General features: G+C 41.2%; 1 protein-coding gene across 1 annotated transcript; it reads right to left on the bottom strand.

The window, feature by feature from the left end:
- Nucleotides 1-2,060: 2,060 nt before the first annotated feature.
- Nucleotides 2,061-13,026, bottom strand: LOC311223803 (uncharacterized protein; the record flags this gene model as incomplete). The annotated part of the gene is made up of 3 exons (XM_084308569.1): nucleotides 2,061-4,154; nucleotides 10,947-11,008; nucleotides 11,354-13,026. 3 exons carry the CDS (start codon nucleotides 13,024-13,026, stop codon nucleotides 2,440-2,442), a joined length of 3,450 nt encoding a protein of 1,149 aa, XP_084164695.1. The 3' UTR covers nucleotides 2,061-2,439.
- Nucleotides 13,027-13,520: the final 494 nt, after the last annotated feature.

Here is a 13,520-nt window from a genome sequence, read left to right as displayed (position 1 = left end):
GCTTTGGATAAAAGTGCTAGTATATAAATGCAGCCATTTACCATTTATTATTTACATGCAGCTCTATGATGGGATCCCGAGGTTGAAGAGGTGGGTTAAAATGTTAACCCTGGTGACGGCCTTTCCAAATCTGCAGTGAACCATAATGTAACATGTTTCTGTAAATGTTACTACAGGAAGTGATTAAGCAATAGAACACAAGAGTAAATAACATCACATCTAAAGTATTTCCATCATCTCAGCCTCTATTTACTAGATTTACTACAACAAACAGCCTTTAGTGTTCTGTTGCTTTTATACAACAATTTTTATGCAATATCTTTTTTTCCCATTGTGAATAAAACACTTAGCTATAACGTTTTGATGAAGAGTTAATTCAGCGCAGTATACAATATACACTAAACTACTCCTAGCAGTGTTGCTATAGCAAACAACATACAGTGACATGTTATATCATTTCAATTTCAAAGTGCAGCCATAATCAGCCTTTGTGTCCGTTTGAAGATTAGTTCTATAGATAATATACAAAATATTGTTTTGTTGTCCAACTGTAACAGTCCTATTTATTATGGATTATTAATTTCATATGTGGAACAAGATATGGTCCAAGGACAAAGCTGGAAGATTTTTCACAACCTTTGACCTTCATAACATGCTGTTATTTTGTCAGCAAAGATACGATATCTCCAGTGAACTGAAATAGAGTGCGGGTGTGTTGCATAACTCGTCTCTCATCACCACTGTACAAATGTTTATGTAAAGTCCTGTTGGACACTTAAATCAATATATATTTTGAATAAACTATGAACTTGTGAAAGTGTTGTTATTTTTATATATGTTTTTACACACTATACATTGCCCTTCATATTTTATGGGTAATTATTTTATACTAAATGTTTATATTAAGACAATTGTACAGTCACCTTATACAGTTATTATACAAAGGGAAAAGTGATCATATCCAAATGTGTGCATTTTTTAATTGGCTAGATTGAATATGTTAAATGTAATTGATCCAAACATACATGAATGTGTAGCTCCACCACCAGACATAAGAATGGAGCCCTGTTTTCATAGCCTGCTGACTGACACCAGACAACGCTGCTTGTATTTGTTCTGTGGCTGAAACACTTTGGGTATGTTGGCAATGTTTGCAAACATTGTAGTAAAACTGATCTATATTACATTTTACAATAGGTTCAGAAAGTTCCAAATATCTTATATTCCATGTACAGATCAAGGTAGACTTAGTATGGAGTACTATATATACAGAGGATATACTTATATTTATAATTATAGTTACAGTATATATTGTACCGGGAGTAGACATAACATAGTTAGTTATATTTGTACCAGGGGTAGACTTAGTATAGTTATTTGTATATTTATAAACAGGTTGGGCTGTACATGTACACACATATTTGTATTATTGATACTGTAGAGTATAGACTTATGTTTCTATGAACTCTAACTCGTTTCATTTGAACAGTATTGAATTTCAATGGTAATGTTAGATTTAGACTGAATTTCTCATGTAGCACATCATGGAAATAGTGAGTTCAAGTGAATTCCTTTGCGTTGTGTTCAAAGTTCTATATTGAGGTTCAGTCGGTGAAACGGCAAGTTTCAAGCAAATATCCACTCGGGTCCTTCTGGGTTTAGATATGTCCACGTTTATTTAGTAAGAATACAAGAACAAAAGACAAAATGCACAATATTCAATGAATGGTCATTCTTCCTAAACCAGCTCCTCTCTAGGTCTGTCTCCCTCAAAGTCGGCCACCAGAAGAACATCTCTCTCTCTCTCTCTTTTGATAACGCAGATGGGTCTGTTCTAAAACAAAACAGTTGCATTTACGACTGACCCATGCCCCACACATCCTGGCTGTGGGTTCAACAGAAGGCCTTGAAGATAGAGTGTCCCGTATGAAGTGTCCCGGCTGCCCAGAGACAAGAGGTGAGGGAGAAGGTTATAGGCTGAATCAACCTCCTCCATGGAGGTCCGGCCACCACATTGTTACCAACCCCCCCCCCGCCCCCCCTTGGAACAGAGAGAGGAGACTGACCCAAATCCCACAGTAATTCAAAATGACCAAAGGTGATCAAACACAAATACAACTGTTGCATATTGTTGTCCAGCCTACCCTGAGTATGGAAATAAAGATTTTGACTTCCCCACATGCAAAGGGACAGAGGTATTGAAGATGGGAATCAAATATGTGAATATGTAAATAATCCAATCAAACAAACTTTACCCCGGTAGGCTAGAAACTAGAAACAAAGCTAAACATAGTGTGTGTGTGTGTGTGTCCCTCAGAACAATGATAGAGTGACTGAGTGAATGTAACGCCTAATTACCTAATCTTTCACAACTCAGCTTCTTCAAGATCAATTTAAATCCAAAACCCTGGGTAGAGGAGCTGTGAATGTCACTGATCTCTACTTCAGCTCACAGAACTCAGCAGCCTCCCCAGAGTAACATACCCTAAGTCCAGGATAGAGAGGCTGAGTGAATGTGGTGTTGACTCTGTGCAGGAGGGTCATGGTGTCAGAGACGCTGTAGAAGCACAGAGTACCTGCCCTGTGATCCAGGTACACTCCTATTCTGGAGGACCGGGGGCCCGGTACTGTTATGAGCTTGTTATTGTGGCTGAAGATGTAATTACTTGGTCTGCACTCTAAATCCCAGGATTTGGAATTGAATCCAAACACACAGTCCTCCTCAGTGCCTGTTCTACTAATGTCTTTGTAGGAGGCTGCTAAAGAAACCCCTCCACTCCACTCCACCTCCCAGTAACAGCGTCCAGTCAGACCTTCTCTACCCAGAACCTGAGACCACCATCCAATAAATCGTTCTGGGTGATTAGGATATGACTGTTCTTGCTGCATCAGTGTTGCTTTTCTGTTCCCCTCAGACAAAGACAGATATCTGTGTGTTGTGTTTGGGTCCAGTGTGATCTGAGAGGAATGTTGTAAGAAGTCAGCTCTGGTCTTGGGCTCTGGTGGTGGCAGTAAAATATTAACTGCATTCACTGTTGTTGAGATTCTGGGCCACTGCTCTTTCAGAACATCCTGTAGTTTGTCTCTCAGCTTAGACACGACCTCAGTCACGTCTGCAAAGTACAGGAGAGCAAGGACACTGATGCTGGGTAAGTCTGTAGACTCACTGGGAACGGAGAGGGGGGGGTAACTCTGTAGAAAGTGGATGTGGTCCTCTGTGTGTGAGAGCTGCTCCAGCTCAGTGTCTCTCCTCCTCAGGTCCGCTATCTCCTGCTCCAGTCTCTTCTGCAGTTCTTCAGCCTGAGTCACTGTGGTCCTCTGTTGGGCTCTGATGACCTTCTTCAGCTCAGAGCGCCGCGTCTCCAAGGAGCGTATCAGCTCAGTAAAGATTCTCTCACCGTCCTCCACTGCTTTATCAGCAGAGCGATTGAGAGAATCAACAGCCTGTTGGGCCTCTTTGAGTCGCTTCTCTCTCTCCTGGACTCTCTGGTGGACTTTCTGCTGACTCATGCCAAGCTCTTTCTGTCTCTCCGTCCTTTCTGCTGCAGCCGAGACTGTATCATGGCCTTTATGTTCATCCATGGAACACAAATAACAGATACACTGCTGATCAGTACGACAGAAAACATCCAGAATCCTGTCATGACGAGTGCAGGTGTTCTCCTGAAGCCGTGTGGAGGCTATGACCAGCTTGTGTTTCTTTAACGGAGCCACAGTATGATGAGGCTGGAGGTGAGTTTCACAGTAAGAAGCCAGACATACCAGGCAGGACTTGAGGGCGTTCTGCTTTCTCCCAGTGCAGACATCACAGGCCACGTCTCCAGGTCCAGCATAACAGTGATCAGGAGGAGCAGCTTGGAGTCCTGTCTTCATTAGTTGTTCGCCTTCTATCACTTCAGCCAGCATGTTGTTTTTCCTCAGAGCAAGCCTCGGAGTAATAAGTCTCCCTGCACAGTGGGGACATGTGTAGATCCCCCTCTGATGATCTCGATCCCAGCAGTCTTTAATACAGCCCATACAGTAGCTGTGTCCACAGGGAATAGTTACCGGATCCTTCAGTAGATCCAGACAGATAGAACAGCAGAACTGGTCCCGGTATAGATCAACTCCTTGCTGCGCCATTTCAAGTTTTGTTTTCTCAGGAAGAGTGAAATCTGATCACGCGGGTGGCGTGCGTCACTGCTTCCTGGTTGTAGAGTAAACTCTGATTGTGTGTGACGCGTTTTGGTGGGAGGTGCTTCCTGGTTATAGTTGTACAGGGGAGGAGTCACTTTAAAGAGACAGTGTCTATTTTACTGTGATTCATAGATAGATGTTTTTACATAGTTCAGACTTTCTCTCGCCATCAACTACCTCTAATGTGTTTACGTTGTCAAGGAAACCCCACTAAAACTCATAAGCACAAAGAGAGAAAGAGGTATACATACTCAATACAATTGATTGATTGATTGATTGATTGAAAAGTTTATTAACAGATTGCAGAATGGGTACAGTATAGTACAGCTCAATACATACAATTGTTAAGAGGATGCAGACCTGAGAAAGACTTTCGTCTTGTTTCCATCAGGGTCCTCCATTTTCAATTCATCATATGACACACACGACATACAGATAGACAGTACTGCTACATTTATGACATTTATGACATACCAGATTTTCAAATACAGTACTGTTTGTGATACTAAAAAAATCCAGAAAAAGAGTGTATATACATTTGACATAGAAACTGTGCATTGGGGGAGGTTGGGTAGGTGGGGTGGCCGGTGGGGCTGTACATTGGAGGTGTGGGGGGGGGGGGGGGTGGGTAGGGGGGGGACACACTGTACATTGGAATACTGACCTACATTTGACATAGAAACTGTACATTGGAGGAGGTTGGGTAGGTGGGGTGGGGTTGGGTGGGGCTGTACATTGGAGGTGGGGGGGGGGGGGGGGGTACAATACAAAATCTCTTTCCATTTCTCTCTCTCTCTATCTCTCATACACACTCTCACACATCATTTACTGTCTTACTGTCACTCTCTCCTCTCTTGCTTTCTTTTTCTCTCACACTTTCTCCTCTCTCTCTCTCTCACACACACACACACACACACACACACACACACACACACACACACACACACACACACACACACACACACACACACACACACACACACACACACACACACACACACACTTTCTCCCTCTCTCTCGCATTTACTCTCATTCTCTCCTCTCTTGCTTTCTCTTTCTCTCACACTCACTATTCTCTCTTGCTCTCTCTCTCTGTCTCTCGCTCTATCACTGATTTGATTTACTGATTTGTTTGGAGGCTGGTTTCTTACCAGTTTCCTTTATGTCTCAGAAAGAACCCGACTTCATTGCTGGGCATTGGTGTCAAAGTAAATCTGCAGTAGTTCTCATTTCATGAGCAAAGTTATGTATATATATAATTATGAGACCCATGATTACAGTTGTTAAAAGCATATCTAGAGAATAACTTGATGTTACCAAATATGCACTAGTAGGTACAGTAACTGTATGTAGCACACTCTCAGGGGCTCATACAGAAACAAACATTTCATTATAAAGTATTCTGTATTTTGTTGTGACAAATAATAAACAAACTTGAACTTGAAAGAAAGTAGAGAACCCAGGGGAGGATAGAAAGTACTTTTACTCTTGTATTTAAATACAGTTTTTAGGATACTTTACTTGAGTATTTCCAGTTTAGGGATCTCAGATTCAGATTCAGATTACTTTATTCGCCATTTATGTAAACACAATGGAACGTGCTACGACAGTACAGTGCATAATCTTTTTTAACAAATAAGAATAATAATCACAACAATACATTTTACTATGTACACTTCAAAGGAAGTTTCCTAATTTATTTTCCTCGACCACATTTATACAAACCCTGCCAGTTACTGTACTTTCTTTTAATCCAAAATATGTGATCAGATGAAAAACATAACATTTAATGTTTAAGTCTGTCGATGTCAAAAGGAAGGAATCACAACCAGCATAACTGGATGAACAACCAGTTTGACGTCACACAGAGGCTGATGCATTGAGAATTTAGGAGCTCCCAAGCATTATAATCCTGTAGTACACCATACAGAATGTGTATTTACTTTAGTCACTTACATTCAATATTTACTTTTATGCTATTACTTTAGTAGAATTTTTAATAGAGTCCTTTTACGTTTATCAGAGTACTATTCTATCAAATGGGGTAAAGTTGGTTTTGATATTGGATATTCACATAATCCATTTCTCTCTTCAGCACCTCTGTCCCTTTGCCTGTGGGGAAGTCCACATCTTTATTTTCATACTCAACAATCAACAACCTTTTTTCATATGTATTCACCTTTTTAATTACTATTGAAATTCAATAGCGTTAGAATCAAACAAGTTAGAGTTCCAAAAGAATGCTGCTTTTAGTCTAGATATATATTACCATTGAAATGAAATAGCGTTACATTTAAATGACTTAGTGTTTGAAATCCAATGCTGGTTTAAGTCTAGATATCCTCCCTCAAATAATTACTTTCTAAATTGATACCATTGAAATTCAATACCGTTACCTATGCTGTTTACTTACTGTTTACTACTTACTGTTTACTATTCCAATATCAATGCTGGTTTAAGTCTAGATATCATCCCTCCAATTATCAGCAATTACCTTGTCAAATATCTGTTCCAAATCTTTAAGGAAGAATATGAAACGGTCATGAATTACCATTGAAATTCAATAGCGTTAAATGAAAATGACGAGTTCCAAAAACAATGCTGAAGTCTGCAGGTGGGAGGAGCTCCGAGAGTCTCAGTTCTGAGTCCATTTATGAACCACTTGAGAGAAAAGCTAGAGGTCACACAGGCTTTTAGACAGCTGCCTGGTGTTTATTCTTTTGCTGGTTTCTTTCTTTTCTTCTTGATGTTTTTATTAAAAGAAGACTTGCAGAATCTATAATAAATGGTTTATAAAAAAAACATTTGAAACAATAACTTCTATGAGCAAGGCTCAATTATCATTTAATTGAGCTGTGATTAACACAACACAATTATTCAGTGTCCCCGACGACATTACTGGTTGCCATATTCAAACTAATTTACTCTCAATAGCTGTCAAACTAAATTAATATTTGCAAAACTTTGCACACGTTTTTGGATGTGTGTGAGGTTATTTGTAAAAATAAATTGCACCTGTTTTTTGGTGAAGTGCCCCTTCAGGAGACTCAGGTCCTTCAACGTGTGCAATAGACTGCTGCAGTCATTCTATCAGTCTGTAGTGTCCAGCGCCCTCTTCTATGCTGTGGCATGCTGGGGAGGCTACATCAACTCAAGGGACACCAACAAGCTCAAGAAAGCTCCGTGGTGGGAGTCGAGCTACCTAGACTAGAGGTGATGGCAGAGAGGGGGATGAGAAGGAAGCTGGCTGCCATCCTGGAGAACCCCTCCCACCCTCTCTACGACGAGCTAGTCAAGATGAGAAGCACGTTCAGCCACAGACTCATACCCCCCGACACTCAACTAACCGCCTCGGACAGTGCTTGTATACCAGCGGCCATCGGGCTCCACAACAGTGGGCAGCGACTAGCGGCCTCTAGGCTCCACAACAGTGGGCAGCGACTGCTGCCAGACATTGACCTAGAACTAATAGGAACCCAAGGAGGACAATAACACTACCTTAGGCATACTGCACCTTATGAGGATACTGTGATACTGTGAATAATGTATATTTCAGTTAGTTAGATAGTCAATTATAACACTACCTTATGCATACTGCACCTTATGTGACACTGTGAATACTGTGAATATATATTTCAGTTAGTTAGATAGTAAATTATATTGACCTAATTGTTTACACTGCTTGTGTTGTTTTTACTACCTGTACCCCCCCCCCCCCCCTCCCCCATGCTGCCTGAATTTCCCCAAGGGGATCAATAAAGGAATATCTTATCTTAACCTAATCAGATGGCAGCATTCCAGCTAATTTTGCAATGTAAAATATCTGCATCTTGTCATTGTGTCTTTACCAGCACAGCACCAGGTGTACTGGGACCACATTGGAAAGGTGCCTGCAAATGAAGGCAAGCTATGTCGAATGATTGTATGGTGAATAGCGCCATCTTGTGTCCATGATCATCTGCCACCAGTTTATACTGTAAATCAGTGAGAGTTGCCAAGTGTTACAAAGGCCTGTCCAGATATCTTGTCATTGTATTGACTATAGAGCTAAAACCACTACACCTTGTATTCAAGATCCTTATATTTAATAGTTATCGTGTGCAGTATCACAATTAACACGACACAACAATAACACACCATTTGCCAGGCCAATATACAGATTACAGAACATACATTAAAAACTAAAAATCTATAGAAAATCTATTACATTTACAAACCAATGAGCTTCTATAGACAGTAGAACAGATATGCAGCCAGTATGAGCTTCTAGATACAGTAGAAAAGATATGCAGCCAGTATGAGCTTCTAGATACAGTAGAAAAGATATGCAGCCAGTATGAGCTTCTATAGACAGTAGAAAAGATATGCAGCCAGTATGAGCTTCTAGATAAGACGGTAGAAAATATATGCAGCCAGTATGAGATTGTTGCATACTCATGTTAGCATTAGTGCAGAATTTTACTAGAACTGTCTCATAGGGACGAATGCTGGAATGGCATTTTGAATGGCGGCCTAGTTAGACATAAGAAAGCTCTCATCGACAGACAGATTGCTAGTTATTCATAATGGCATTGAAAGACTGTCCAAATTACCTGAGCTCTGACAACAGTTTACCCCATTATGCGTCTGTCTTCTTTCCATTGACTCCATAGGTAATTCTACCCTTGCTCATCAGACACACGACAGAGTAGAGCAGTCGTCTGGTAATCCAGAGGTTCACGGTTCGATTCCCGCTCCTCCCGGGCAACGTGTCGAAGTGTCCTTGAGCAAGACACTTAACCCCTAATTGCTCCCGATGAGCAGGTTGGCACCTTGCATGGTCGCCTCCGCCGTCGGTGTGTGAATGTGTGAGTGAATGGGTAAATGTGAGGAACAAATTGTAAAGCGCTTTGGATAAAAGTGCTAGTATATAAATGCAGCCATTTACCATTTACATGCAGCTCTATGATGGGATCCCGAGATTGAAGAGGTGGGTTAAAATGTTAACCCTGGTGACGGCCTTTCCAAATCTGCAGTGAACCATAATTTAACATGTTTCTGTAAATGGTACTACAGGAAGTGATTAAGCAATAGAACACAAGAGTAAATAACATCACATCTAAAGTATTTCCATCATCTCAGCCGCGACTCTATTTACTAGATTTACTACAACGCACAGCCTTTAGTGTTCTGTTGCTTTTATACAACAGATTTTATGCAATATCTGATTTCCCATTGTGAATAAAACACTTAGCTATAACGTTTTGATGAAGAGTTAATTCAGCGCAGTATACAATATACACTAAACTACTCCTAGCAGTGTTGCTATAGCAAATAACATACAGTGACATGTTATATCATTTCAATTTCAAAGTGCAGCCATAATCAGCCTTTGTGTCTGTTTGAAGATTAGTTCTATAGATAATATACAAAATATTGTTTTGTTGTCCAACTGTAACAGTCCTATTTATTATGGATTATTAATTTCATATGTGGAACAAGATATGGTCCAAGGACAAAGCTGGAAGATTTTGCACAACCTTTGACCTTCATAACATGCTGTTATTTTGTCAGCAAAGATACGATATCTTCAGTGAACTGAAATAGAGTGCGGGTGTGTTGCATAACTCGTCTCTCATCACCACTGTACAAATGTTTATGTAAAGTCCTGTTGGACACTTAAATCAATATATATTTTGAATAAACTATGAACTTGTGAAAGTGTTGTTATTTTTATATATGTTTTTACACACTATACATTGCCCTTCATATTTTATGGGTAATTATTTTATACTAAATGTTTATATGAAGACAATTGTACAGTCACCTTATACAGTTATTATACAAAGGGAAAAGTGATCATATCCAAATGTGTGCATTTTTTAATTGGCTAGATTGAATATGTTAAAGGTAATTGATCCAAACATACATGAATGTGTAGCTCCACCACCAGACATAAGAATGGAGCCCTGTTTTCATAGCCTGCTGACTGACACCAGACAACGCTGCTTGTATTTGTTCTGTGGCTGAAACACTTTGGGTATGTTGGCAATGTTTGCAAACATTGTAGTAAAACTGATCTATATTACATTTTACAATAGGTTCAGAAAGTTCCAAATATCTTATATTCCATGTACAGATCAAGGTAGACTTAGTATAGAGTACTATATATACACAGGATATACTTATATTTATAATTATAGTTACAGTATATATTGTACCGGGAGTAGACATAACATAGTTAGTTATATTTGTACCAGGGGTAGACTTAGCATAGTTATTTGTATATTTATAAGCAGGTTGGGCTGTACATGTACACACATATTTGTATTATTGATACTGTAGAGTATAGACTTATGTTTCTATGAACTCTAACTCATTTCATTTGAACAGTATTGAATTTCAATGGTAATGTTAGATTTCAACTGAATTTCTCGTGTAGCACATCATGGAAATAGTGAGTTCAAGTCAATTCCTTTGCGTTGTGTTCAAAGTTCTATATTGAGGTTCAGTCAGTGAAACGGCAAGTTTCAAGCAAATATCCACTCGGGTCCTTCTGGGTTTAGATATGTCCACGTTTATTTAGTGAGAATACAAGAACAAAAGACAAAATGCACAATATTCAATAAATGGTCATTCTTCCTAAACCAGCTCCTATCTAGGTCTATCTCCCTCAAAGTCAGCCACCAGAAGAACAACTCTCTCTCTCTCTCCTTGAGCTCTTTTGATAACGCAGATGGGTCTGTTCTAAAACAAAATAGTTGCATTTACGACTGACCCATGCCCCACACATCCTGGCTGTGGGTTCAACAGAAGGCCTTGAAGATAGAGTGTCCCGTATGAAGTGTCCCGGCTGCCCAGAGACAAGAGGTGAGGGAGAAGGTTATAGGCTGAATCAACCTCCCCATGGAGGTCTGCCCCCCCCCCCCCTCTGCATGCAAAGGGACAGAGGTATTGAAGATGGGAATCAATTATGTGAATATGTAAATATCCAATCAAACAAACTTTACCCCGGTAGGCTAGAAACTAGAAACAAAGATAAACATAGTGTGTCTGTGTGTGTGTCCTTCAGAACAATGATAGAGTGACTGCGTGAATGTAACGCCTAATTACCTCATCTTTCACAACTCAGCTTCTTCAAGATCAATTTAAATCCAAAACCCTGCGTAGAGGAGCTGTGAATGTCACTGATCTCTACTTCAGCTCACAGAACTCAGCCTTCGCAGGGTATGAGTAAAACCTAAGTCCAGGATAGAGAGGCTGAGTGAATGTGGTGTTGATTCTGTGCAGGAGGGTCATGGTGTCAGAGACGCTGTAGAAGCACAGAGTACCTGCCCTGTGATCCAGGTACACTCCTATTCTGGAGGACCGGGGGCCCGGTACTGTGATCCTCTTGTTATTGTGTCTGAAGAAGTAATTACAAGGTGTGCACTCTAAAGCCCAGGATTTGGAATTGTATCCAAACACACAGTCCACCGCGGTGCCTGTTCTACTAATGTCTTTGTAGGAGGCTGCTACAGAAACCCCTTCACTCCACTCCACCTCCCAGTAACAGCGTCCAGTCAGACCTTCTCTACCCAGAACCTGAGACCACCACCATCCAATAAATCGTTCTGGGTGATTAGGATATGACTGCTCTTGCTGCATACATGTTGCTTTTCTGTTCCTCTCAGACAAAGACAGATGTGTGTTTGTTGTGTTTGGGTCCAGTGTGATCTGAGAGGAATATTGTAAGAAGTCAGCTCTGGTCTTGGGCTCTGGTGGTGGCAGTAAAACATTAACTGCATTCACTGTTGTTGAGATTCTGGGCCACTGCTCTTTCAGAACGTCCTGTAGTTTGTCTCTCAGCTTAGACACGACCTCAGTCACGTCTGCAAAGTACAGGAGAGGAAGGACACTGATGCTGGGTAAGTCTGTAGACTCACTGGGACTGGAGAGAGGGGGGTAACTCTGTAGAAAGTGGATGTGGTCCTCTGTGTGTGAGAGCTGCTCCAGCTCAGTGTCTCTCCTCCTCAGGTCCGCTATCTCCTGCTCCAGTCTCTTCTGCACTTCTTCAACCTGAGTCACTGTGGTCCTCTGTTGGGCTCTGATGACCTTCTTCAGCTCAGAGCGCCTCGTCTCCAAGCAGCGTATCAGCTCAGTAAAGATTCTCTCACTGTCCTCCACTGCTTTATCAGCAGAGCGATTGAGAGAATAAACAGCCTGTTGGGCCTCTTTGAGTCGCTTCTCTCTCTCCCAGACTCTCTGGTGGATTTTCTGCTGACTCATGCCAAGCTCTTTCTGTCTCTCCGTCCTTTCTGCTGCAGCTGAGACTGTATCATGGCCTTTATGTTCATCCATGGAACACAAATAACAGATACACTGTTGATCAGTACGACAGAAAACATCCAGAATCCTGTCGTGACGAGAGCAGATGTTCTCCTGAAGCCGTGTGGAGGCTTTGACCAGCTTATGCTTCTTAAAGGTATCAGATTGATAGTGAGGCTGGAGGTGAGTTTCACAGTAAGAAGCCAGACATACCAGGCAGGACTTGAGGGCTTTCTGCTTTCTCCCAGTGCAGACATCACAGGCCACGTCTCCAGGTCCAGCATAACAGTGATCAGGAGGAGCAGCTTGGAGTCCTGTCTTCATTAGTTCTTCTATCACTTCAGCCAGCATGTTGTTTTTCTTCAGAGAAAGCCTCGGAGTAATAGTCTCCCTGCACTGGGGACATGTGTAGATCCCCCTCTGATCATCTCGATCCCAGCAGTCTTTAATACAGCCCATACAGTAGCTGTGTCCACAGGGAATAGTTACCGGATCCTTCAGTAGATCCAGACAGATAGAACAGCAGAACTGGTCCTGGTATAGATCAACTCCTTGCTGCGCCATTTCAAGTTTTGTTTTCTCAGGAAGAGTGAAATCTGATCACGCGGGTGGCGTGCGTCACTGCTTCCTGGTTGTAGAGTAAACTCCGATTGTGTGTGACGCGTTTTGGTGGGAGGTGCTTCCTGGTTATAGTTGTACAGGGGAGGAGTCACTTTAAAGAGACAGTGTCTATTTTACTGTGATTCATAGATAGATGTTTTTACATAGTTCAGACTTTCTCTCGCCATCAACTACCCCTAATGTGTTTACTTTGTCAAGGAAAACCCACTAAAACTCATAAGCACAAAGAGAGAAAGAGGTATACATACTCAATACAACACAATACAAAATCTCTTTCCATTTCTCTCTCTCTCTCGCTCTATACACACTCTCACACATCATTTACAGTCACTCTCTCCTCTCTTGCTTTCTTTCTCTCTCACACTTTCTCCCCTCTCTCTCTCTCACACACTTTCTCCCTCTCTCTCTCTCGCATTTACTCTCATTCTCTCCTCTCT

The sequence above is a fragment of the Notolepis coatsorum genome (genome assembly GCF_963971535.1).
Source record: "Notolepis coatsorum genome assembly, chromosome: 2".
NCBI lineage: Eukaryota > Metazoa > Chordata > Actinopteri > Aulopiformes > Paralepididae > Notolepis > Notolepis coatsorum.
The sequence above is the reverse complement of the archived record's forward strand: the minus strand, read 5'-3'. Positions and strand labels throughout refer to the sequence as shown.